This window comes from Gobius niger (assembly GCF_951799975.1).
Source record: "Gobius niger genome assembly, chromosome: 24".
Lineage (NCBI taxonomy): Eukaryota > Metazoa > Chordata > Actinopteri > Gobiiformes > Gobiidae > Gobius > Gobius niger.
Genome location: NC_136875.1, coordinates 6251686 through 6278841, shown reverse-complemented (window position 1 = coordinate 6278841; position 27156 = coordinate 6251686). Strand labels below are relative to the sequence as shown.

The window sequence follows — 27156 nt, the reverse complement described above, 5'->3', positions numbered from 1 at the left end:
TCTTTGTGATTCCTGACATTGGGAACCACAGCAGGGTTTTGAGGTCGACTCCTGTTTGCAGTTCTATATGAAAGAGCGCTATACTGGCCCAGAGACTGACGAACATGCCTTAAACGCGTGTAATCCTCTCAGTCAGATCCTAAATCGCTTTCCTCTGCGGAGGTGCTGAGTGTTGGAGCCGTCTCTTCTCTTTGACCTCTGTATTTCTGGCCCGCGCCTTTCGAAGCGTTTTCGGACAGATCAAACCGTTGGATCGCGCTCTGACTCTTTGTAGTTTCCGCGGCGGCCATCTTGCCTCCTCCTCCCCATCACTCAGGCTGTCAGGCGCGGGGTCGGGGCGCGGGTTTGACGGACGGGCCTTGGCAGATCTTGAGTGCGATTGAAAGGGGGGGGGGGGGGGGGGGGGAGGATTCTTGGGCCCGTCTCCCCGCGGACGCGATGTACGAGCGACAAACTGGAAACACATGCGCCGCCTCTGCCTCCTGCCAGCGGCGGGTCGACCCGACTGCACATGCTCGGAGAGGGGAGCTATCATCCGGGATCAGACAACGAGGATCCTACCACATCCAGAGATTTACAGCTATCAAGGCAGAACAATGGAAACAGCTGGCCATTCCTGATGCTCCATGACAAACCAAGTCACTTCTTCAGGGCTGGACTGGTGGCCGAAACCGATGTTTGTCTAATATGGACATGGCAATGACGTTGGACAAATCAGATGGATCCATAGGGGGCTTTTAAGTTACAAAACATAAAACAATTATAACTAGAAATTGCTGCGCCATTGCGATTGACTGCGGAATTGCGGGAAGCGAATGCAGAAATTGCATAAACTGTTCAAATTGCATAAATTGATTAATTTGCATAATCTAATTTACATAAACTGGTAAAATGCATAAAATGTCATGTTGCATAAACTGTATTCACCTTATTCCGCCCCGCCCACTTTTGCCTCTTTTTGCGTTGTCACGGCACTTCCGGTCGAGCGCGAAGCCCGTTCATTTAAACAGAGAACGAGTGAAAATATTCTCCGCTCAAATCTAATGTTTAGTCGATTGATTTGTGTAAAATGTTCAATGTTCATTTGCACCAACATGTCGACACTGCAGCGTTTCTCAGCAGAAAAACGGCTTTGTTTTCGTGTAGTGACTGATTTTATGTGAACTTCTCCAGCCCCATGTTAACACATAGGAGAAAAGGGGCGGGCACAATTCGGCGGCGCCCACGCGAGGCTCCGGAATAAGGTGGATAAACTGCATAAAGTGGTAAAATGCATGAATGGGTTAATTTGCATAAATTATGTAAATTGCATAAGCTCTTTAAAATTCATAAATCCTAAATGGCATAAACTCGTCAGTTGCATAAACGGTTTAAAATGCATAAAGTGGTTAATTTGCATAAATTGTTAATATTGCATAAACTTTTTAAATTCCATAAAATGGTCAAACTGTTGAAATGGCCTCAGTGCTTGATTGGCAGAAGCTGCACAAACGGCTGAAAGTCCTGGAGTCTCCTGATTGGCTGGATTCCCCCATACACACCAATGCAAACATTTCAAACTCTCTTATAAAAAAACTGGAAAACTGCAGAAGGCCATTTTTTTCTCAAAACCCACAAGTTGCAGAAGCTGAACATGCACAAAGTGCAGAAATTGCATAAAATGCAGAAAAAAGTGCAGAAAAGCATGGATTTGCGGCAGCTCCATTATAAGTCAATGGGAAAAATCTCAGACATTTTGGACGATTGCGGAAAAACCGTAAGTTGCAGAAGTCCCGAAAGTAATAGCACCCTTCTCCTCAACATGCGGAACATTTTGATGCATAACTTGCATAAATTGCACAAAGCATGAAGGTGCTGAAAGCTCTAGAAAATCGGGAAAAAGATGGAAGAGGAATAATAATAAAGAACATGAAAACCAATAATTGACTGTGGAAGAATTCCGCAGTCAATCAATAAGAAACATTATTTAACAAGAGAAGGCACATTTTGCGCAAGGGAACAACTCTGGGTCAATTTTAGCCACTGTTTGAGCGTTCTGCTAAAGATGCTTTAGTTTACATTAATCTAGAGTTTTAGTCCAATATATGGAGAGTTCTATATGGAAGGAGAAGCTTGAGAAGGAGGACAAGGAGAAGGACAAGAAGGAGAAGGACATGATGGAGAATAAGGACAAGATGGAGATGAAGGACATGAATGAGAAGAAGGACAAGAAGGAGAAGGACATGAATGAGAAGAAGGAGAAGAAGGAGAAGAAGGAGAAGAAGGACATGAATAAGAAGGACCTGAGTGAGAAGAAGGACAAGAAGGAGAAGAAGGAGAAGAAGAACAAGATGGAGAAGAAGGACATGAATAAGAAGAAGAAGGACAAGATGGAGAAGGACAAGAAGGAGAAGGACATGAATAAGAAGAAGGACCTGAATGAGAAGGAGAAGAAGGAGAAGAAGGAGAAGGACATGAATGAGAAGAAGGAGAAGAAGGACAAGATGGAGAAGGACAAGAAGGAGAAGAAGGAGAAGAAGGAGAAGAAGGAGAAGGAGAAGAAGGACATGAATGAGAAGAAGGACAAGAAGGAGAAGGACAAGAAGGAGAAGAAGAAGAAGAAGGACATGAATGAGAAGAAGGAGAAGAAGGACATGAATGAGAAGAAGAAGAAGAAGGACATGAATGAGAAGAAGAAGAAGAAGGACATGAATGAGAAGAAGAAGAAGAAGGACATGAATGAGAAGAAGAAGAAGAAGGACATGAATGAGAAGAAGGAGAAGAAGGACATGAATGAGAAGAGGACAAGAAGGAGAAGATGGACAAGGACAAAAGGAATAAAATGAGAAGGACAATATTGAGAAGAAGGAAAAGAATGTGGAAAATAACAAGGACAAGAATCAAAAGTACAAGAATGAGATCAAGGGAAGAAAGGACAAGAATGAGACAAAGAACAAGAAAGAGAGGGACAAGAAGAAGAAAAAAGGAGAAGAAGATGCAAAGGGTGCACAGAAAGGACCCATCCGGCCTGGGGATTGACTCTTGTTGCTGGGAAGCTCTACCCACTGTGCCGTCACTCCACCTTCTCAACCATAAACCAGCTCCAAACCAAACATCTGCAAAATGACAAGTTAAAAGGCTTTTCTATCATAGAACACTGAGCTATAGGCTCTTTAAAAAGTCACAATGCCACACGAGTGCAGCCTGAAGCGTCCCCTAGAGCCCATAAGTACAATTTATACAGTTTTATAGGATCGCTTCATTCTCCCTGTGGGACGTCTGACCCATCCTTCAACCAGTGCCTGGGGGTCACCTGTCAGAGGCACCCAAAAATATATCTGAAAAACTGTCCAAAATATACAGTCATCCGCCGTGGGTGGAATTACCATGTTTTTTACCTAAATAGCCTCTCACTAATGGATGGATTCCACATGGGGAGTAGTAGTAGTAGCAGTAGTACTAATAGTGGTAGTTGTTGCTGTGGTAGTAGAAGTATTAGTAGTCATAGTAGTAGTAGTGGTAGTAGAGCCGTTGCTTATTTGGACATTATATTTGCCTGGATACTTCATTTGCCTGAACTTTAACTTGTCTTGTTTATTGCTGTGTTTTAGGGCTGTCACGGTATGAAAATTTTACCTCACGGTTATTGTGACCAAAATTATCACGGTTTTCGGTATTATCGCGTTTTTTTTTTTTTAAATGTGTGTTAATATGTTCAGAAAGCATTGATAGTCCTGCACAAACTGAAATAGTTTCAAAAAAGTTTAACAGGGCTTATTATGTTTAAAAAAAAATACAGACAAAGCCTTTTCACATCAAAGTAAAGGAACTATAACGATGTGTTGTTGATGTTTCGAGGGTATTACATGAACTATTTATAGCGCCAGAAACGAAGATAAACCGTCTATATCAGGAAAACTGTTGTTGTCCTTCCAGTGAGCTTTCGCTTTGCAGATTTGGGAAAATGCCACCATTATTAAATTCATAAAACTGCGACGAAAGTGAATCTGCTACCGGGAGCCCCGTAACGCATTGTGCCATCGTGCGGAGGTATCCGGACACGGCTTATGCTGGCGGTGGCGCTGCAGCCGCACTATGGGGCGACTTGTTACATTCTCCTTCAACCCAAAGTCCCACATCAGCATTTCAGCTAAAACGCTAACGTTAGCTTACTGCTATAGAGCTGAGACGGTCACGCAGGTGAGTCAGAGGTTCGAAGTATCGCTGCATTTGGAGACACTTTTTCCTGCACGTAACGCAAACAGTAAAACTGTCTCTATCAACTGTCCTTCAGCTTTCTTAAAATACACAAAACATGTCCAGACTTCAGGCTCGGTCTCTGAGGCTGATCCTGCGCTGTCGTCTCGGACATGATTCCAGCTTTGAGAAAGTTTTGTTTTGGTTGTAGCTACAGAGGCGCAGATGAGACGGCGGCTCATGAGGCTCACTTTGCCTAAACCGCGGGCGCCGTAATCCTCCGCGGTAAAATATTTTTTCAAAAACAAGACGGTAATTATTATTGTCAACATTTTTACCGGGGTTTACCGCTACACCGGTAACCGTGACATCCCTACTGTATTTCATTACTGTTCATTACTGTTTGGTGCAGCCCTGTGAGACAACTCCGGATGTGACATTGGGCTATACAAAACGATTGATTGATTGATTGATTGATTGATTGATTGATTGATTGATTGATTGATTGATAGTAATTGTTGTAGTAGTAGTAGTAGTAGTAGTAGTAGTAGTAGTAGTAGTAGAGGTAGTAGTCGTAGAAGTAGTGGAGAGTCTTTACTGGCCATGAAGGAAACAGCTTATCTTTTCTTATTTCTTTTTTAAAGCTAACAGCTAGCTATAAATCAACAGATTTATTTTTCTGAATCACTGAAGAGTCACAAGTGGCGAGAAGGAGCAGGAGGAGGCGACGCAGAGGCAGCGGGGCGAGGGTTAGGTTGGGTTAGGTTAGGTTAATTTATTTGTACCCGTGGGTAAATTCGTTTTGCAATTCTGAGAACTAGTCGACACATTAAAACACATTATACAAAGATAAAACATCACATATTCAAATATAAAACTTGTAAGTGCTCCAGATAATAACAGGATGTGCCTTTGGTACAAAAACAACTGAAGTTTAAGCCACTTGACGGTAACAAAGATAAAAAACCCGTGTCAGGGGCAATTTGATCCCGACTTGTTCATAAAGGAAAGGGCAGCGGGAACAAAGCTTTTCTTAAAACGGTTTGTGTGGCTTATTGGCATCAAAAACCGACGCCCAGACGGAAGCATAGAAACTCTGAAAGCAAAGGATGCTCAGTGTCTTTTACGATGCTTCGTGCCGTCCTCTCTAACTGTCTATCAAGCAGAAAGTCCAAACTGGTCTGAGGCCGATGACTTTACTTGACCACTTGACAAGCTGATTCAAGGGGCTCACCAGTGCAGGACACCACGCTCTTAAACAGCTCTGTTTCAGAGTAATCCGGTTTCTCTTACCTTCAAAAAAACATGTGGTGGTGCACAGAGTCACAGCGGCTCAGGACTAACACAACACCGGATTTACGCTATTTGGTATATGACAAATAAAGCACTTACTTAGTGGTATTTGTAAAAGTAGCAGTCGTGGTAATTGTCGTTGCAGTATTGATTGCCATAGTATAGTAGTAGTAGTAGTAGTAGTAGTGGTACTGGTAGTAGAAGTAGTAGTAGTAGTGGTACTGGTAGTAGTAGTAGTAGTAAAGTAGTAGTAGTAGTGGTACTGGTAGTAGTAGTAGTAGTAGTAGTCATAGTAGTACTAATACTCTGAAGTATAAGTACGTGACGGTGCGTACCACCTCTGAGTGTTTTATTGAAGCTCTGTGACGTCAGTGGAATCTCCTGCAGAGTTTAATGGAGGCTTAATGCTCCAGACTCAGGCCCCGCCACATCTAAAGCTACTGCCTTTTTACGAGAAAATATGCGCTATCCTACAATCATTACTGCAAGACGTACTGCAAACTCAAAGCGGGAAAAGTAATGGTATTCGGTTTTTGGGGTAGACCATACTAATTTCCTGTATAATATAAAGTAGACAGTTCTCGTGTTTACATCCTGTTGTGAAAATCTAACTTCTAACACATGCTGCATTTTTAAACAGACTCCAAACGGGAAACAGCCGTACACAGAGTCAGTGTGAGGGACTCCAAACAGTGTAAGTAGTTGTAGTAGTAGTAGTAGTACTGACTTCATTGGGGTCTCCGCTGCCGGGGAAGAAGAGTCCATGGTCGTATCTGTGCACAGAGATGTAGAGGACACTGGGGTCGCTGTAGAAGGCCTCCTGAGTCCCGTTCCCATGATGCACGTCCTGCACACAAGCACCTTCTTATCAACACAGAAACAAGAAGGAGCTGCGGCGCACAATGCTAACGTGTGCGGACAGCTAGCAAGCCGGCTAGTCCGGGAAAAATGAAAATTAATTATGAATTATTATGAATTAATTATTATTATTGTGAACAATTTTGGATGTTTTCAGCAAAAAATATGAAATTCAAACACATTATTTAAGCAGTACTAAGTAACTCTTGTCCCCTAGAGGCCACAAGTGCAACTGCAGGCGTCTGTGAGAGTAAATACCACGCTGACAGAAAAGGGATTACACTATGGAGATCAATTTTTCTCTCAAACTTGGCTGTAAATACTGTTTTAAGTGGCGCAAGTCCACAGTTAGCTTTGCCCGTTAGCCTGTTAGCTTCTTTTTCGTGATTCTATTAGTGTGTATTGGTTGCTCCGGTCTGGTGGCAGCAAAGTTGCAAGGGACTACGGAAAAGGATTTATTAAGGTAAACAAGTTACTTAGTATTGTTTTAAGATTTCAGTTTTAAAAGTTTTAATCAATCAATAAATCAATTTCTATCTATAAAGCGCTTTTCATACATTTCATGGAACACAATGTCACACTCATACTCACACCTTTATTCAAAGCTTTAATGAACATGAAAATACAGTATACAGTTAACAGTAAACAGATTGAAAGTGAAGAGTATTTGATGGATAGTCAGACATATTTGTATTTGGGTCGTGGCTTGTGGTCAGAGGGTGATGACGGGTCCCACAGCTCTACTGTATATGACAAATGTCATCAGTCAAATCACATTTTTTATATTTCTTATGAAAATACCCTGTAATGGATAACATATACAGGCTCCTGCTCCACCGCTGCATTCTACTGAACAACACTCTTTGTTGTTGTTCGGGACAGTGCACGTCAATGAACAAACTGTCCACAAATTGTAGATGTGCCAGAATATAGTAAAATTGCACATTTTCATCTGTCAGGGCCGGGTTGCAGACTTCCCTAATGGGAATTGGGGCGTATGTTCAGCTCAAACACGTCTGAAGCGTCTGGTTTACATACAAAGTGTGTGCTAGATAGTCTGATCAGGAAGGACGGCCTGCTGTGATTTTGTACAGATCTATGAGTTGCTTTGTCGAAAAATAAAAATAACCGTTACCTCAATCCTAACCGTTAGCTTAACCATATCCCTGACCCTAACTCTGAACCTGAAAACTGTCCCTCCTGAGCAGACCATCGACACTGCGCTCCAAATTATTATGCAAATTGTTTTTTTGTGTCAAAAAGGTAAAACATTTTTTTTTTTTTTATGAAACTCATGGATGGTTTTGTGTCTCAGGCTGAATCATTGACATTAATCTCAGAGACCTGGGATGATTAGTTTTCAGGTTAAGCCCAGTTTAGGGAAAAACTACTGAAAAAGGACGTTCCACATTATTAAGCAGATCATCATTTTCAAGCAATATGGGAAAGAAAAAGGGTCTTTCTGTTGATGAAAAGCATGAAATAGTTGAATGCCTTGGTCTAGGAATAAAAACCTTTGATATTTCACGAAATATTAAGCGTAATCATCGAACTGATAAGAGATTTGTGGATGATTCAGACACACTCGGGTTTGTGCAGATAAAGACACAATATGGACGGTTTCTGCCAGACAAATACATCAGATTAAGAGAACAGATGCTACAAAGCAGCAGACAGGTATTTGAAGCTGCTGGTGCCTCTGGAGTCTCCCGAACATCAAGGTGTAGGACCCTCCAGAGGCTGCAGTTGTGCATAAACCTTCTATCCGGGCCTCCCCTAAACGGTTCATTGAAGCTGAAGCAGAAACGGCTGCAGTGGCTCAGAAATACATGAGGACTCATTTTCAAACAGTGTTGTTCACTGATGAGGCCGTGTGACCCTGGATGGTCAGATGGATGGAGAAGTGGATAGTTGGTGAATGGCCACAATGTCCCAACAAGGCTGTGACGTCAGTAAAGAGGGGGCGGAGTCATGGGGAGAGAGCTGGTCGGCCCCTTTAGGCCCTTTTAGGCTCCTTCAAGTTGTGAAAATGACCTTTAAAAAATATGTGGAGTTTCTGACTGACCACTGTCTTCTATGCTACAAAAAGAAGAGCTGTGCTTTCCCGAACAAGACCATCTTCATCATGACAACGCACCATGTCATACTGTAAAGAAAACCTCTGCATCACTGGCTGGGCATAAAAGGAGAGAAACTCTCCATCCTCCCTGACCTCAACCCTATTGAGAACAACCAACAAAAAAAACTCCAACACATTTAAATGATCCTCTACCAGTTAAAGACTTGAAAATTATGCTGACTCATTTGAGTGGACAATTTAGAAAATCTTAGAAAAATGTCACTTGCATAATAATTTGGAACGCAGCGTAGCTTTAACCACAACATCATGGATACGATTAAATTAATAATTTCAATCCAAGAGCCTGCAGCTCCTTTAGTCATGAATGCTTCATGAACTGCACACGTGGTGATGTGTTCAAGTCCCAGTGTTTGGCCGTAAACAACAAACAGATGGACCGGGACAGAACGATGGGATTTCCATCAGTTTACACCTATCTTTAAACATCTCACATGTAGAGACAGAGTGCACTCTCAGGATATTCCCCCTTTGTCATGGGGAGTCCTGGACACAGAATGGAACCTACTGTACATGAATGAGTGAGTGAATCTTACCCAGTCCAGAATAAGAATCTTGCTGGCGTTGAGTTTCTGTTGCACTTGTTTGGCGGCGATGGCCACAGAGTTGAAGTAACAGAAGCCTCTGGAACAACACAAACAACATGGGTTTTTTATCAGGACATGGTACAGACCGGGAGATGGCAGTTTATTACGGGGATAAAGCTTGGCCTTTTGAACCCGACGGGCGCTGTAGGCATTTCAGTGACAAATAACGCCACCCATGTCTATCGTGACATAACTCTTCCATGGTCTTTGACGGGAGCAGATGGTCGCCCTCTGTGTTTGAAACGCGGCGTCAGCACAGCTCCGGCGCTCACGCAGAGACGAGCGCGAGAGACGCTGATGAAGTCAAGTCACTCAGAGCCGTAAATCACGGAGCGACTGCTGAGCTCGCACTGGAGGAACGTGGTGACAAGTGGAGAGGGCGACGCCAAAGTGCGCACGATTCAAAATGAGAGAAGAAGAGAAGAAACAAGCATGGCTGCCAGTCCAAATGTGTTGCTATGTCACTAAAGGAACTAAATATGACCTTATGTTCTCCACTGGCAATGGCATCTTTGTAGTGAATTATGAAAATGGAGACGGACTTTTGAACCTCGTGTTTGAATAACTCTAGTCCAGGGGAGAGCCAGATAATGACATGTATGACAAGGTTTCAGCAGGAGTTTTTCCACCAATACAGCAATATAGCAAATAAATCGTGTTTTTTTCTATTTACTAGGTGAAATGTAAAGCTGGGCTCACACTGTGTGGTTTTCGACACGATTTTGGCACAGTAATGGTTTATTTAATTAAATGTATTTAATTGAGCAGTATATATACAGACGGCATCTCGTCATAGAAGGGGGCGTGGCCTCACCGAGGGGGAAAATAGAATCTTTAGGGAAACTCAATTTTCCACTCTTTTTAGCCATTTTCTGGTGGAATATGAACTTATTTATCACATACAAATACAGTCCATTGTAAATCGGGCCCATTTGGATATTTTCTCACAGCAGATTGTTCTGTAGAAGTGAAAAAATGGCAGTTGTAGCTAGCGCTAGCTAACAGTTAGCATTAGCCCGATGCTAACATGTAGCATTATGTTAGCATTCTCTGTTTTTTTGTGTCTTTGTATCTTTTTTTAGTAGAAACTATATTCATAATTCGGCATTTGTTAAAGTAGTTTTTGAATAATTAGAGAAGGTTTAGATTTTTTCAAAATTGTTTTCCCCCTTAACTGTTTTCAAACATGACCATATATGGGCGATTCCAGAGATGCCGTCTGTATCTATAGAAACAGGCGGCAATAAGGGGGCGTGGTCTAGGGAAGTGGAAAGAAACCCTCTCATAGGAATCACAATGTATATAATTATATTTATCGCACACCATTCAAGGCGGGTCCATATGAATGTTTTTTTTTTTTTACAGCAAATTGTTCCATAGAATCGGAAAACGGCACTTGTTGCTAACGCTAGCATATGTAGCATATGTAACGTTAGCTTCGTTAGCTTCCTGGGTATCATTGTTCATTTTTTTTTAAGTATTTATGGGCTGATGAAGCACTTTGCTCCTCTTCATGTCTCTGTATCTTTATTTAGTAGGAAAAATATATTCATAATTCAGCGTTTGTTAAACTAATGGTGGAGAAATGGGAGAAATGTCAGGGTTTTGCTTCTCTTCTGTCCTCTGGCAGCTTCGAGCGTGATCATAATGGGCAATTCCAGACATGCCGTCGAGAGGAGTCGGCTGAAGCAAAAAGGCTTATGAGCGGAATGATAAAAGATGGAGCCGAGTAGATATCACTTTCAAAGGAAAGTACATTTTTATCATGTTTTTCCAGCAACAAAGTTTGAACTTGAGAGTATTTTTGCAGTCATACAGTGTGAGCCGACGATTCATTTATTGCGCTCAGGGCTTTAAAACAGTCATTTTAGCTTGTTAGATGCGGCTTAACTGAAAGAAACTAAACAGAGAAGACCGTATTAAAGGAATATTTCAGGATTTTTGACATAGGGCCTCATTTCCTAGTTATCCAGAGTGTTGCTGATTTCTGGAGATATTTTTTTTGTAATTCATGCAGTTCTTCTGTTTGAAGAGTTTTGTGGCGCTAGGCTAATGCAAGGCTAGCGCATGTCTATGGTATCAGCTAGCCTGCATTAAGAACAGTGTGACCCGCTCCACAGAGCACTTGAGGCAAATCACTTATAACACCAGACTAACCATATAAATGTCTGTGTCAATAGAATAATGTTTGGAATATAACTGACCTGCATCACATGAATGATCGCATTTTGAGGGACTATTTTCTAGCAGATCACTCCACCGCTGCGTAGCTTATACAACCACAAAGCTGATGCTGCTCAAATATAAGTTATTTTAAATGCAAAATGGTTAAAATTATTCTATCGACACAGACATTTATATAGTTAGTCTGGTAGGGCTGTGCAATTAATCGAAATTCGATTACAATTTCGATAATTATACTTAACTTACAAAATTTGCATAATCGAAAAAATATTATTATTATTTTTTTGCAAAGCAGACTTGCATTATTTCACGGCTCTGGGATTATTTTCCCTTCACATTTCACGTGCCATGGCTCATGCTTTTGCCTGACTTAAAAACAAACAGTGCTGCTCAGTTTGCTTGCGCAGGTGTGAGGGCTGGCCAGCAGGGGGCAGGTGTGAAACAGAGACCTCTCTTTAATCGAGGCAAACTTGAAATCATTTGTACTTTTATGACTGTCCAGAAAACAGAAAATATTCAGCATAGTTTTTTTTTAATTAATAATTAATGAATATATAAATAAAATAAAGACTTTTTTTTAAAGGCAACAAAAAATCATTTGAATAATCGTGATTTCAATTATGACAAAAATAATCATGATTATTATTTTTTCAATAATCGAGCAGCCCTATAGTCTGGTGTTATAAGTGATTTGCCTCAGGTGCTCTGTGGAGCGGGTCAGACTGTTTTTAATGCAGGCTAGCTGATACCATAGACATGCACTAGCCTTGCATTAGCCTAGCTCCATGAAACTCTTCAAACATAAGAACTGCATGAATTACAAAAAAAACATCTCCAGGTATCAGCAACACTCTGGATAACTAGGAAATGAGGCCCTATGTCAAAAATCCTGAAATATCCCTTTAAAACCGGAAGAGTGCTCCGCGAGCTGTGGTGAGGGTAAAATTTGTTCAAAATAGATAAATAGTAGGGCTGGGTACTGTTAAACGATACCGGTATAGCATTGGATAAAAAGCTAAGGTACTACTGGTATCGAAAAAATAAAAGCATTCAAAGCAGGTACTGAAAAATATTTAGAGACCAAGTTTTGATGCCTGTTGGGACCAGGGACAGCGTTAAAGGAATAAAAGTAGAATATATAAATGACAATTGTTCTGTTTTATGGTTCTAGATGACAAATGTTATCGTATAGGTATCAAAGAAAGTATTGCTAACAGTACCCAGCCCAAATAAATAGAAACTTAAGAGAAAAACAAAATAACAAGGCACTGCTTCCACATCATCATTCTCTATTTACATTTTCTAAAAAGCCTTTATTGCGCCGGGCTAATACACAGCCTGGCTCCAACACACCTTTGTCAAGAAGTGAGGACTAGATGGATAAAAGAAAGTTAACGAGGAACTTCTGATGAATGAAACATTTCAAAGTAACCTAAACCGGTGAGATGAATGTGATACTCACAGAGGAGAGGCGTGCGTGGCGTGATGTCCCGGAGGCCTCACCACAGCAAAGCCGTTCTACCACAGAGACAGACATGAACACGCGAGGCCCAGACATGCACAAGGTCACGGATGTGTGAGGAACAGCCGGGACTGACCTTGAGTTCTCCCTGCGCCACCTTCAGGGCGAGATCGGTGACGCACCCGGCAGCGAGGCGAGAGGCGGTGGACGTGTGCAGCTCGTTCCAGAATGTGTCGTTGTCCACCTTTAACAAAACATCGTAATGCTCTGTTTTCACGTCATTGTGTCATTTTTTTTTTTTTAAATCACATTTTTAACAATTTTCTCATTTTGCAATAACACTATATCATGCAGTAAAACAGTAACAAAGCTTTCATAAACATTACATAATCATTTATTACTTAACTAGTTATTATGATCATTATTTATCATCATTACTACATCACTATGAATCTTTGTAGGCCCTTTTCACGACATTAAAGGTGCATTTTGTAATGTTTTATCCGTGGAAAAAAAGTTGATATTTAGTGTGTTAGCCTGGCACCTTTGCTTTCCTCTGGCCTCCAGGATCAGCGTTATTTAATATTTTTTTTAGGTTTTCTGGTTTTCTGGATGGAATATTGCATAAGCGTAACCATGGAGATGGTTCCATTGATATAGACAGCATCTCGTCATAGAAGGAGGCAAATAGAATCTTTAGAGAAACACAATTTTTCACTATTTTTTGCCATTTTCTGGTGGAATATCAACATATTTATCACATAAATAAAGTCCAGTGTAAATCGGGCCCATATGGATATTTTCTCACAGCAGATTGTTCTGTAGAAGTGAAAAAACGGCAGTTGTAGCAAGCGCTAGCTAACCGTTAGCATTAGCCCGATGCTAACATGTAGCATCAAGTTAGCATTCTCCGTTTTTCATGTATTTATGGGCTGTTGAACCTCTTTGCTGCTCCCCATGTCTTTGTATAGAAAACTATATTCATATTTCAGCGTTTGTTACAGTAGTGTTTGAATAATTAGAGAAAAATTTCATTTTTTCAAAATTGTTTTCCCCCTTAAATGTTTTCAAATCTATCTATAGATACAGACGGAATCTCTGGAATCGCCCATATATGGTCATGTTTGAAAACATTTAAAGGGGGAAAACAATTTGGAGAAAAATCTAAACTTTCTTTAATTATTCAAAAATGACTTTAACAAATAGAATAGAATAGAATAGAATAGAATAGAATAGAATAGAATAGAATAGAATAGAAAAAACTTTATTGTCTACCATGCACAATGATGGCAGAAATTTGCCTTTGGCTTGCTCACACATTCTAATACATTTGCCCAGCAATGTACATAATAAAATCAGTTCATTATAAAATCAGTTCACTGCAGACACAGCAGCAGCAGGTACACTTCATTAAGGAAAGGAAAAAGGAACAGACTGGCTGAACGACATTAATACTTACAACTTATTCAGCTCCTTGATGGCAAAGGGAACAAAAGAATTCCTGTACACATTTGTCTGTATCTCTGCCCTGATGGAAGGAGCTCAAAGTGATGGGACGATGGGTGGCTATCGTCATCTGTGATCTTAATACAGACACGACGCGCTGCTTTACTATAATGCTGAGATAAACTGGTTTGTTCTTGGTCTGTTATTTTACTGCCCTGTTTAACAACTCTGCCAAGTTTAGCTTTGTTTTTGACAGTTAAATGACCAAACCAAGAGACTATGTTAAATATCAGTACGCTCTCAATTAAACACTGATAAACCCTTGATAATATATGGTCACTAACTTCAAAACCTCTCAGCTGACGCAGCAGGAAAAGCCTTTGCTGAGCTTTCTTGTAAACGCAGTCAACATGTTCGTTAAATGTGAAAGAAGTGTCCAAAATTGTTCCTAGATATTTGAATGAGTCACTTGCTCTACATCATCATCCGTTTAACTGAAGTGGTTCGAACAGTGGATTTGACGGCTCCAGTTTCAAGTTTCAGTTTTCAAATGCTGAATTATGAATATAGTTTCTACTAAATAAAGATACAAAGACATGGAGAGGAGCAAAGTGGTTCAACAGCCCATAAATACATGAATAACGGAGAATCGTGCTAATGCTAACGCTAGCTAGCACTGGCTACAACTGCCGGTTTTTTGCTTATACAGAACAATCTGCCGTGAATAAACTTCCATATGGATCCGATTTAGACTTGAAATTATTTGTATGTGATAAATAAGTTTTTATTTCGCCAGAAAATGGCTAAAAAGTGTGAAAAAAATGTTCCCCCTCGGCGAGGCCATGCCCCCTTCTATGTCGCGATGCCGTCTGTATCTATAGACGTCTACGTCAAAGGTTACCGCCCTTTTTGGGGGATAACAGCAGCTCTCGTCCATTGAAATGAATGGGGAAAGATCATCTGAGAACTTCTTATTTACACATGAAAAAACGTTTTGTTTTATTTATTATATCGAATGTGAAAAGAAAGCCATGGAGGTGACCTGTTTCTTCAGATAATTCACAGAGAAGACGGTTAACGTTTTAAAACTGAGCAGCTAGACCCACATTTTTCGCTGGTTGCTTTATAAAGTCATTTCAGCGTCAGCTTTTAGTCTGTCCCTTTTGTATTGTCATTAAATTACAATCATAAAGCTTACGATGTAGTTTTGTAGTTTATGAGCAAATTGCACATTGTTCATTCAGCAGCTAACCTTCTGCTGCTAATGCTAACGCTAATGTGCGAACGGCCATTGTCCTGTGCTTCTGACACTGGTTTGGAACATTTTAGATAATAGACTCCCCCTCCCCAGCTCTGATGAAGCATGTTCCTAAAAAGGGCATAAGGGCGGGATCTTCACTGTAGACTCCGCCCTTGCGTGACGTGTAGCTCGCGCTGCTCCAATGCTAACAGTCCGACCCTCATTAAGTACAAGATTTCAAAAATTATTTTTACGAAAACCAGCCTGGTTTCATATATTGTGACTAACCCAGCGTTATCTCAGGAGGAATATCTGGCCTAGTCTAGTGTTGAAACAATTGAAACCAGGCTTTAAAGTTGTTTTTAAGGTGTCTAAAGGTGTCCAATGCTTTTCAATGGGGGCCTAGTGGCGATATGGAGGTACTACAGCAATGGCAGAGCAATGGCGGCCCCCAGGGTCGTGGTGATAAAGCAGAGCAGCCAGCGCCCATTGCTCTTGCTCCCCCCAAAAGGGGGCGTGGCTCAGCATCATCCATCAGCAGTGAAAACCTACCCTGAAATCAATTGGTCAGAGAGTCCAAGAGGCCACTGTGATAGAAAACAAAGGCACTGTGCTAACCATCCAAGCAGGCATTGGGTCACTGAAAGGTCAAATACGCACTTATGTCAACTTTGTCTTACGGATAGAAAGTTACATATCGCACCTTTAATGTCCACATACTATCTGTTCAATGCAATAGAGCAAATAAATCAGTGCATATCATTTTGCAAGCTATACAGACATTCCATCAAACAGAGGAAGAGGGGAAATGTCTATATTCAAATACAAAATGGATACAACGGGAAACTTGTGTGCAAAAACGTCCTCAATTTCAGGCAAAACATCAACATTTAAACCATCAGTACATCTGGATTTTAAAATTTATCTCAAAGAAATAAGGGTGCGTAAAATAAACAGGCATTGACAGAAAAATCTGGTATCCTTGGAAACATTTGTGACTTTTCTGTGTGAACGTTGACCTCTGCCGGTGTGGGCGGCGTCTCTCACGTTTCAGCAGAGGGCCGAGAAACCGGAGGAGCCCTGAACGCGCGGGCGCCATCTTGTTTCAATCAGGACTTTCTCTTTTACGGGCGAGCGACCGGAAATTCACAGAGCTCAGAAGAAAGTCGGCCTTATCTGCTCACACCGGCCCCTCCACAGCTCCCTCTGTCTCTTTTTTTTTTTCCTCCCCATCTTACTCTCTCTCTCTCTCGCTCATCTCTCTATTCTCTCCCCTCTCTCCCACTCTATACTTGGTCTCTGTCTCTGTCTTTCTCCCGTCTCTCACTCTCACTCCCTCTTTTCACTGTCTGTCTATCTCTCTCCCCTTTCTCTCTCTCTCTCTCTCTCTCTCTCTCACACCTCTTTCTATTTCTCTCTCCCTCCTCTCCCTGTCTCTCTATCTCTCTCCCCTTTCTCTCTCTCTCTCTATTCTCTCTACCCTGTATCTCTCTTTATTATCTCTCTTTCCTTTCTCTCTTTCTCGCTCTCTATTCTCTCTCCCCTTTCTCTCTTTATTTTCTCTCCCCTTTCTCCCTCTCTCCCCTTTCTCTCTCTATTCTCTCTCCCCTTTCTCTCTCTTTATTCTCTCTCCCCCTTTCTCTCTCTATCTCTCTCTCCCCTTTCTCTCTCTCTTTTCTCTCTCCCCTGTCTTTCTCTTTATTTTCTCTCTCCCCTTTCTCCCTCTCTCCCCTTTCTCTCTTTATTCTGTCTCCCCCTTTCTCTCTCTATTCTCTCTCCCCTTTCTCTCTCTTTAGTCTCTCTCCCACTTTCTCCCTCTCCCCTTTTTCTGTCTCTATTCTTTCTCTCCTTTCTCTCTCTCTTTCTCCCTCTCTCCCCCTTTTCTCTCTCTCTATTCTCTCTCCCTCCTTTCTCTGTTTCCCTCTTCTATCTCTCCCTCCCTCCTCTCTTTGTCTCTCTCCTCTCCCTCTCTCCTCACGCTCAGTGCCATCTCTCCTTCTCTCCCCTCTCTCTTTCTATCTCTCTGTCTGTCTGTCTCTCTCCTGTTTCTCTCACCATCTCTCTCCGCTCTCTCCTCACGCTCAGTGCTGTCTTCTCCTCTCTCTTTCTCTCTCTCCTCTCTCTTTCTATCTCTCTCTGTCTGTCTCTCTCCTGTTTCTCTCTCTATCTCTCGCCGCTCTCTCCTCTCTCTCCTCTCTCTCTCCATCTGCAGCGTATTCCTACCCCTGTCTCTTGGCTTGACTTCTGAACAGCATCAAAACCTTTCTTCTTTTGTCTCTGTCCATAATCGTCAAATGAGATTCACGTCCAACATCAGAGGAAGAAATCCGGACACTTTACTCAAATAAATAAATCAAATGAAAAGTGTTTCATTTATGAACTTCATTTTGAAGACAATGACCTTCCATGAGGCACTTTCTGGACGATTTCTTTTTTGTTATGGCAACATTTTGTAGGGACAAGTAAAGTAAATCCCCAAATCCCCAAATGACTGTTTTACTTGTTCATTACTGTACTTGCTTTGATAGCGTAATTTGGCTGAAGTGTCAAAGGCCCATTTCCTGATTCTCTGATCACTGATTGGACCTCAGTGAAGTCCGGGCCAAAACCAACTGCATTAGCCCCGTGTTCCTCTGCTGGGCTAATATGATATAATGAGACTATTATATATGGCTGAACCAAGACTCCGGTCTGAACACGGATCTTCCAACTCACAGTCTCTACATGTCAGGTTTTCAGGCTTCTCACATTCAGGACTTATGTTTACTGAACCTCTTAACTCCCGCCTGAACCGAGAGGATCTTTTTCCTCACGTCATCAGATTTTTTTTCTCCATCATTTTTTTGTTGGGTGTTCAACTCATTTTTGTAACTTTTTTGTCATTTTTTGTCACATTTTTGTAATTTTTTCGTAAATTTTTTATCACATTTTTGTCTTTTTTGTGCCATTTTTTGTCAATTTTTATTTTATTTTTCGGCAATTTTTTATCAAATTTTTGCTATTTTTTGTCATTTTTTTTGTCCTATTTTTGTCATTTTTTTGTCACATTTTTGTCATTTTTTCGTACATTTTTTGTCACATTTTTGCCATTTTCTTTTGTCATTTTTTGTCATTTTTTTTTATTTTTCGTCAATTTTCTATCAATTTTTTGTTATTTTTTGTCACTTTTTGTCAATTTTTTATAAATTTTTTGTCACATGTTTGTCATTTTTTGTCACATTTTTGTTATTTTCTTTTGTCATTTTTTTTTTTAATTTTTCGTCAATTTTTTATCAAAATTTTGTAATTTTTTTGTCACATTTTAATCACATTTTTGTCATTTTTTTGTCACATTTTTGTCATTTTCTTTTGTCATTTTTTGCCAATTTTATTTTTTTTTTTTATCAAAATTTTGTCATTTTGTCACATTTTTGTCATTTTTTTGTCAATTTTTTGTCCATTTTCGTCACTTTTTTGTCAATATTTTCTCACGTTTTTGTCACATTTCCATCATTGTTTTCGTCTCAGTTTTGTTGCTATTTTCACAGCATTTTTTCCAGAAGCTTTTGGACTGGGGTAAAGCCAAACTGGAGAAAATGTGCTCGGTTCAGGTGGGAGTTAAGGGGTTAAAGGCGCATTATGGAACTTTTTTTTGTGATCAAAAAGTTGATATTAGTGCGTCTTTGACCCTTCAGACCCCCATTGTATGCATGGGTGTAGCATGACGCCTTTACTTTCCATCACAGAGGTCTCTATGACGCTCCAGGATACATTTTTCGGGGGGTTTATGGAATGTTTTTACTGCTGATGGACCATCTCACATTTCATTCAGAAAACCTACCAGAAACCCCACCCAAAAAATGGACCCTGCAGCATCATAGAGGCCAAAAAGTTCCATAAAATACACCTTTAAAGAGTTTTTTCTTACTTTTCAGTCGCCTCAGAAAGCAAAAACATCCAAAAGTTTTCAGGAAGTTGAAAAAGGGCTCAACTCTGTCTAATCATGGCATACGTCGAAGCGTATCAGGCCCACAGCGCCGCTCACTGGGCAAATGCGTGCACTGCAGTTTCATTGTTCCAAATGAGCTCAATTGACGCTGTTTATTGCGTAAAAGCAGAATGAGAGATTATGCTATTACTGCGTTTCCCTGGAGACTATTGTAAACAGCTCCTGAGCAAATAAAGAACAAAACAGGGCTAATCCAGGTCAAAATAAGGGCTTGAAAAGGATGCTGAGGTCCAGGCCTGGAACTATACCCATAAGTCTAAACCCAGACTTAAGTACTCACCGCTATCCCTCCACAGGGCAGCAGCACCAGTAACCTTCTGCTCAGGATTTCTGTACAACGGAAAAGAAAGACGCCGGGTGATTAGTAATCTCGAGCATGGTAGAAATATGTTTACATGTTGAAATTTACCGCTGAGTCGTCGGTTTTCGAGCTTGGCCTGATGCAGGGGGTTACAGCCGTACATCAGAACACAGCTTTCTGAGTGAACCGACTGTAGCTCCTTCTTGGAGGCCTTTCTACTCGGGATATGCTGCACACAAAGACAGAGGAACATAAAAGGGTTAACGCCTCACTGTGGAACATTCCAGGCTATACGTTGCTAAAGCAGTCTTAAAGAGGGGGTATTATGCTTTTTTCAATCACACAGCACCAGTCTACATCACACTACAATGATGACCAAACCTTCTGTTGGTCTGTAAATGCAGTAAATTAGAATATCTGCCTTGTATAACATTGCTCCACACGCTGTCCGGACGCAGTGGTTGGTTACTCGGCTGGTGACGAAAGCTCGGAGGCGTCTCCAGGAGGTGGGGGCGTTCCTAGGAGGACTCAGGCAAACCTATCCCTAAAATGGCCGCCATCAGAGTTTTTACAGATTACTCAATAATAGTGAATGTGCCAAGGCAACACTTCAGGCATGTTTTTAATGAGGGAATGGCATGATAACATGATGTAAAGCTTGAAAAAGTCGATTTTGCATAATACCTCCCCTTTAACAACACGTTTCAATCAATGGCGATTGTTTATAGTTCTCTTAAATTGAAACTACAAGGAGGCGAAGAAGTGTGTTTCCAGGGGATTTAATCCAAGAGAAGGATGGAGGGCTGGACCATCATCAGCCTCGTGACGGAGAGGAGATATCGTAGCTTCAGCCAGAAATATGTCAAAGTTTATCTGTTTGATGAGCTGCCGATTGTCCCTGCCTATTTGGTGGTTAGAGAACAAATAAAAGAGATCTCCCACCATAACAAATAAAAAAGAAATTATTTTTACAATTGCCACAAAAACAAAAAGGGCTGGTTATATTGGAATCTTTGAAAACATTGCTACAACAGTATCTTACCATCACCGAGTATGGAGTGAATGAACAATGACCACAGAGTAGCGCTTTGAGAAGCTTGTCAACACAGGATTGTAGATTGAAATACAAGTGTAGGCCATTATTATTGTGGAGGGTCAGTGGTCCTTAGGCAAGACACTTCAACCACCTGACACCTAATGTAAAGTGCTATACAAATGTGACCACTCATTATTCATTATTGATGCCAGGCTGACACTCTACTTTAAAGCAGTACTAAGTAACTCTTCCCCCTAGAGGCCATAAGCGCAACTGCAGGTGTCGTAGCAAGTTACGATTTTTTAACGTATTAATTGTCTTGGATAGTAAATACTACGCTGACAGGAAAGGCGAAGGGAGAGAGGGTTACTGTGCATCCAATTATACAATGGAAAGATTTTTTTTCACTCAAACTTGGCTGTAAATACTGTTTAAAGTGACGTTAACCCGCAGTTAGCTTTGCCCGTTAGCATGTTAGCTTCTTCTTCGTGATTCCATTAGTGTGTATTGGTGGCTCCGGTCCGGTGGCAGTCAAGTTGCAAACATGGTTTTCTGTCCAGAGACACCAGGGGGAGATGAAAGACCCTCCAATCATCCCATAAACACTTGTATTACCCCCACAGGGACTACGGAAAGGATTTATTAAGGTAAACACGTTACTTAGTACTGCTTTAAAGGTGCATTATTACTTTGTATGGCACTTTTTTTTTATGACGCATGTACTGACGGTGGATGCTCCTGGACCAATTGAAAAAATGGCCCTGGAGCACCATAGAAGCCACTGGGATGAAAAGCAAAGGCATCATGCTAACCACGCGTATAGCTCTGGGTCACCTTTAAAGCATTGGCAAATGTCTCATGAACAAACTAGTGACTGTTTCATAAATCTATGTGAAAATCCCGACTTCTACAGCTTATAATTTGTAATGAAGTCTCTGTCATCAGGTCTCAGGTGCTTCTGATACAGGAGTGTGTTTGGTCACTAATCTGAAACAATTGCTGCCAACTATTACGAAGAAATGATTTTCAGTGGAGGAAATTAGAGCACTGAAATGATCTGAACCAGCCGTCCGGAGCAGTTTGTCCTCTCCACACTGCACAGTCCGACATACAGTGCTAACTTATTGCTTTAAGTCCACTGCGCTGAGGTGGTTTCACTGGATTTTGCTTTACCTGACCAGTCAATGTAATGCTTCTTTTGCTTTTTTTTGGGAAGTCTTGTTATAAAACGTCCCGTAGGAGACCTTACCTCACAGCGTCCGCAGAGCCCCCTCTCCTTCAGCCGGCTCCAGATGCTCTGAGTGCGTCCCGGATACTCGTGGTGGAGGCTGTCGTCCCCGCAGCTGCACTGGTGTCTCTCCATCTGCGGGTCGTACGCCAGGCCTGTAAAAACACAAGCACCGGCATGAGAGCGCAGCAGTGAAAGGAACAGGAGTACGAGTAGTAGTAGAAAGTAGCAGTACCCGTAGTGAACCTCAGCGGGTGGGCGGATGGAGAGACGCAGGGGGCTGGAGGAGAGGACTGGGTTCTGAACACGGCGAGGCGAGGCCACAGCAGGACCGGGCCGCCGGGAGAGTCCAGGGGAGCGCAGGTCCTCTGGAGACACGCTCTCTGTGGAGGGACGGAAAGTGTCTGTGAGCGACCAGAGAGGCAAAAACAATCACAAATACATTCTTAGTTTAACAAATATTCAGGTTCAAAAAGATTTAGAACAAAGCTCACTCTGCTGAAATGAAGCTTCGCTATTGGCTTTGAAGAAGAAGAGCTTCAGTTGGTTCCTAAAGTTAATGTTATCATGCCCCCTAGTGTTCACATTATGGGATAACAAGAAAAATACATAAATAAATGTGGCAGCCCTGTGGACCACAGACTTTTCCAGTGCCATGTGTAGGGCTGGGTACATTAGCTGCCATTTTCCCTTATACATAAACTACACTATTCCTTATCGAGGATCATGAAATAATACATCATGTTTGTCAATCGATCAATACTTATTTTTTACACATACAGGGAGTCAAGAAACAACTATGAATATTTTGTTTTGGTCGCAGTATTTGATATCAGTACGTCAACCATTTTTTCAATAACATATGATCGAGTCAGGACTGAACCAGGTCTACCAAGGGTCTAAAACAGACTTGGAGTGGACTAAACTATGTCTAAACTGGTGGAAACTATGGAACAATAGGAAAAACACCTGACATAAATGCATTACTAAAGCATGAATGAAACGATGAAATAAAATGAATACATTGTTAAAGGAATAGGCCACCGTTTTTACATACTGAGATATGTTCTTACCTTAGCTTTGACAAGTTCTTCAGGACCTGTCTGATCTTCCCCCGTGCCTTCAGTCACGTAAACACAGCGCAGACGGCGTTAGCATTTAGCCTCTTCCCGTAATAATACCAGGAGTAGTTCGCCTTACAATATAGTTCCCCCTTTTATCCGCTTAGAAAATCCACATTGTTTAATTTTGTGTAATTATACTTTGCAGTGGAACACTTCACGTAACCATATTTAAATAGGGAAAACGTGGAAGAGCTTGGTAGCTTCTATCTTGACCTGTTTTGGAGCTATAGAGGAGAGAGGGAGAGGCTAAATGCTAACGCCGTCTGCGCTGTGTTTACGTGACTGAAGGCACGGGTGAAGATCAGACAGGTCCTGAAGAACTCGTCAAAGCTCAGGTAAGAACATATCTCAGTATGTAAAAACGGTGGCCTGTTCCTTTAAAAAGCACCACCAGTGGAACATGCACCACAGTTTGAGAACCGCCGCCGCTTGTAGTAATTACAATGGTTACTAAAAAGACTAGCGCTAATGTTGTTGGTGTTGTGTTGGTCCCGTTCTCCGTCAGGACCCACCTGGCTGACAGTGTGAGGCACATCCACGAGGCTCTCTCTGGACGAGGTGCTGGACTCTGTGCCATAGAGCGAGTCCACACTGGCGTCACTGGGCCGGCGGCTCTGATCTGACCCACAGACCGAACCAGGACCAGAACCGGGACCTAAGCTGGACCTGGACCCCATCTCCTCCAAGTCCGAGTCCTCTGACGGGATCTGAGCCACAACAAGAGGGAGGAAGAACTCAGTACGGACAAATATAGAGATTATACAAGGAAAACCACAAGGTTCAATATTAGGGCCAACATTATTTCTTCTGTATATAAATGACATCGGTAAAGTTACTGACTCACAGACAATACCTATATTTTTTGCTCTGGAAAGGATATGTATGAACTCCATGACCCAGTGGAAACATGCTAAACCCCTGAAAAGATGGTTTGATCTCTCAAAAAATAGAAGGGAAACCATTCTTGATGGACACACACATTTTTAATATTCTGTACATTCATTCTTGATACGACACATACAGTACGTTATGAAAAGGGTAGGCTGACCTAGCAAAGCTTCAGCCCCTAGATACAGACGGCATCTCGTCATAGAAGGGGGCGGGGCTTCGCCGAGGGGGAAAATAGAATCTTTAGAGAAACACAATTTTCCCTCTTTTTAGCCATTTTCTGGTGGAATATGAACTTATTTATCACACAAATAAAGTCAAGTGTAAATCGGGCCCATATGGATATTTTCTCACAGCAGATTGTTCAGTAGAAGTGAAAAAACGGCAGTTGTAGCAAGCGCTAGCTAACCGTTAGCATTAGCCCGATGCTAACATATAGCATCAAGTTAGCATTCTCCGTTATTCATGTATTTATGGGCTGTTGAACCACTTTGCTCCTCCCCATGTCTTTGTTTCTTTATTTAGTAGAAACTATATTCATAATTCAGCATTTGTTACAGTAGTTTTTTAATAATCCGAGAAAATTTACATTTTTTCAAAATTGTTTTCCCCCTTAACTGTTTTTAAAAATGACCATATATGGGCGATTCCAGAGATGCCGTCTGTATCTATGCCTTTTCAGTCCTGTTCTACAGAATAATCATTTTGACATAGTTACTTCACTTTGTATTGAGCGATATAAAGCAGTGTTAATTTCGTCAACTAAAGTCTTAATTTTAGTCAAAGTGTTATTTCTGACGACTAAAATTGGACTAAAACTAAATTAAAAGTTTCTCATGAGACTAAAACTATGACTAAAATGTCCAGATATTTTAGTCGACTAAAATAAGACTAAATAAAAATGAAAAGGAGAGACTAAAATCATCCAAACTTCTGTTGACCGTCTGAAAGAGCCTCAGATCATGTAAATTCTCTGCCAAAGGATCAGCTCTGAGCTTTGTTCATGTGGAGCAGCTCCATGAAGCAGAAGAGCTTTATTAAATATGATTATAATGAATATTATCAATGCAAAGTCGACTAAATCAGTCTTAAATTTAGTCGACTAAATTTACTTGCAATTTTAATCGACTAAAACTAGACTAAAATTGAAGATATTTTTTTTGACTAAAATCGAACTACATTTTTGTCAAAAGACTAAAACTAAACTAAAATATGTTGTCAAAACACTGATATAAAGTAAAGTAAAGTAAAGTAAACTAGTCGTCGTAGTAGTAGTAGTAATAGTAGTAGCAGTAGCAGTAGCAGGACTTGCCTTGCTGAGAGGGGTGCTGGACTTGTACCGCTCCAGTCCGGTCCTGGTCCAGAGGTTTGTAGGCGGGGTGGGTCCAGACGGCAGGTTCAGGGGGGAGTGGGGGAGGACCAGGGGGGAGGGGTTATAGGGTGTGGGCACAGACCGGGACCTCGTCAGTGGCCCGTGGACTGGAGCGTCTCTGCCTCTGAGGGACGGGGGCCGGTGCAGAGGAGAAGGCACGGCGCTCAGGTCTGGTACTGCAGAGCAAACAACACACCACGGATAATGTTTTAGATGTTACTTATCGTAGAGGAGGTTTTCTCCAGCACTCAACAACTAAATTAAAGACAGATTTAGTATTGAGAGGTTTAATTGTTGTAATCCTGTTTACACTGAATAAACAAATCTCTCTTGTACGTATTTTACGGGTATTGAAAGTCCTGGTGCATTGTTTTGTTTCTAATTTTTTGGGTGGAAAGAGCACCCGCACTCCCTCCCCTGATGTTCAAACAGGTCCATTCAGATGCAGAACGCGACTAAAAAACAAAGCTCCGGGCATTTCGGCAAAGAAAACAGACAGGTCTCAGATCTGTGATGGGCACAGGTCTGCTGAAAATGTAAACATAACCTAATACTGCGTTAATCTGGTCCATTTCAGACGGGAACACTGCTCAAACTGGGAATCACGGCATCTAAACTCGGAGATGATCAGAGCGCTCCGAGTTCAGATACGAGATGAAGACAAGTACATTTTTCCTCTGTTCAGCTTTACCCAAATCTAAAAACTTCTCGACTGTCTAATGTCTCAGGCCGACATAATGGATCCTAACTTTTCTGTTGCATTGTCGCCGGTTTTGTCAAACATTTAAAGCGTTTTTATCGTGTGTGGTTTATATTTTACATGCTTTGTCAGTTTTTTGTCGCAGCTTCTCCGGCACGTTTTTGTCGCTCTTTTCTTACTTCTTTGGTGCTTTTGTGTCACTTTTCTCTTGTGTTCTTGTCACTCTTAACTGTGGCTAATTCATCACGTTTTTGTTGCAATTTTTGACCTAAGGCGAGACACTGCAGGTGAATAGGGAAAAAATAAATGTAGAGATTTCAATTTGAAACTTTTGCTGAACATCACAGATATAAATATGAGAAAAAAATGTATTGCATCCAAAATTGCCTATATTTTGGGCAACGAAATCAAAATAATGAATTGAGCCAGATTAAATTTAAATTAAATTAAATTTATTTATCCCACCTCCTGGAAGTGTACACTGTCGTTGTGTCCTTGGGCAAGACACTTCATCCACATTGCCCCCAGTGTCTGCGTACATTGGTGTATGAATGGGTGAGTGGATCCTTGCTGTAAAGCGCTTTGAGTGCCTAATGTAGGTGGAAAAGCGCTATATAAGTTGAGACCATTTACCATTTACCATTATGGTTTTATTTTATTGACATATTAGTAACTCAGATTTTTTCAGAGGGGATTATGGATATTTTGTTTCGTTTTTCAATAAACTAATCATCAGTGAAAAAATCTGTAAAAACTCAAATTCCGCCTGTTTTTTTGGTTTCAAAGCTGAATAAATCAGGCTAGGATATTAGATATTAAAAAATCCCTCTGACAAAACCTTCAAAATCTTGTTAGGTCTCAGACTGTAAAGTTTGGAGTCTGTGGGAGCTTCTATAAGGGCTCAGGCTCTGCCCGAGTGCGGCTTCTCTCATTCAGAGAAAACCAGCCCTGAAGGTTTGTAGCGAGTGCTCATGCTCGGCCCGTTCTCCGACTTTTCCGCACCAGCGTCTCGTAGGAGGAAAAACACCATATTTGGGTGAAAGCGTCATCACGGGGCCCCATAGCAGGACACGTGGATGTAAAATCTGTCAATATTTATGAATGAAAACCCGCGTGAAAGATGGCGTTTCTACGCG

General features: G+C 41.3%; 1 protein-coding gene across 1 annotated transcript in view; it reads right to left on the bottom strand.

Annotated features, from left to right (window-relative positions):
* The window catches only part of LOC306982446 (histone deacetylase 7-like), a gene marked incomplete at its 3' end in the record, with an annotated part of 99229 nt that overhangs the window by 29338 nt on the left and 42735 nt on the right, over positions 1 to 27156 (bottom strand). Inside the window, exons 10-19 of the mRNA XM_079582382.1 lie at positions 25261 to 25496; positions 23573 to 23767; positions 22172 to 22319; positions 21958 to 22091; positions 19781 to 19901; positions 19652 to 19701; positions 12834 to 12941; positions 12698 to 12753; positions 9001 to 9088; positions 6197 to 6316 (exon numbers count right to left, since the gene is read on the bottom strand). Of these exons, the coding sequence (XP_079438508.1) occupies positions 6197 to 6316; positions 9001 to 9088; positions 12698 to 12753; positions 12834 to 12941; positions 19652 to 19701; positions 19781 to 19901; positions 21958 to 22091; positions 22172 to 22319; positions 23573 to 23767; positions 25261 to 25496 (1256 nt within the window). The remainder of the gene's footprint in view (positions 1 to 6196; positions 6317 to 9000; positions 9089 to 12697; positions 12754 to 12833; positions 12942 to 19651; positions 19702 to 19780; positions 19902 to 21957; positions 22092 to 22171; positions 22320 to 23572; positions 23768 to 25260; positions 25497 to 27156) is intronic.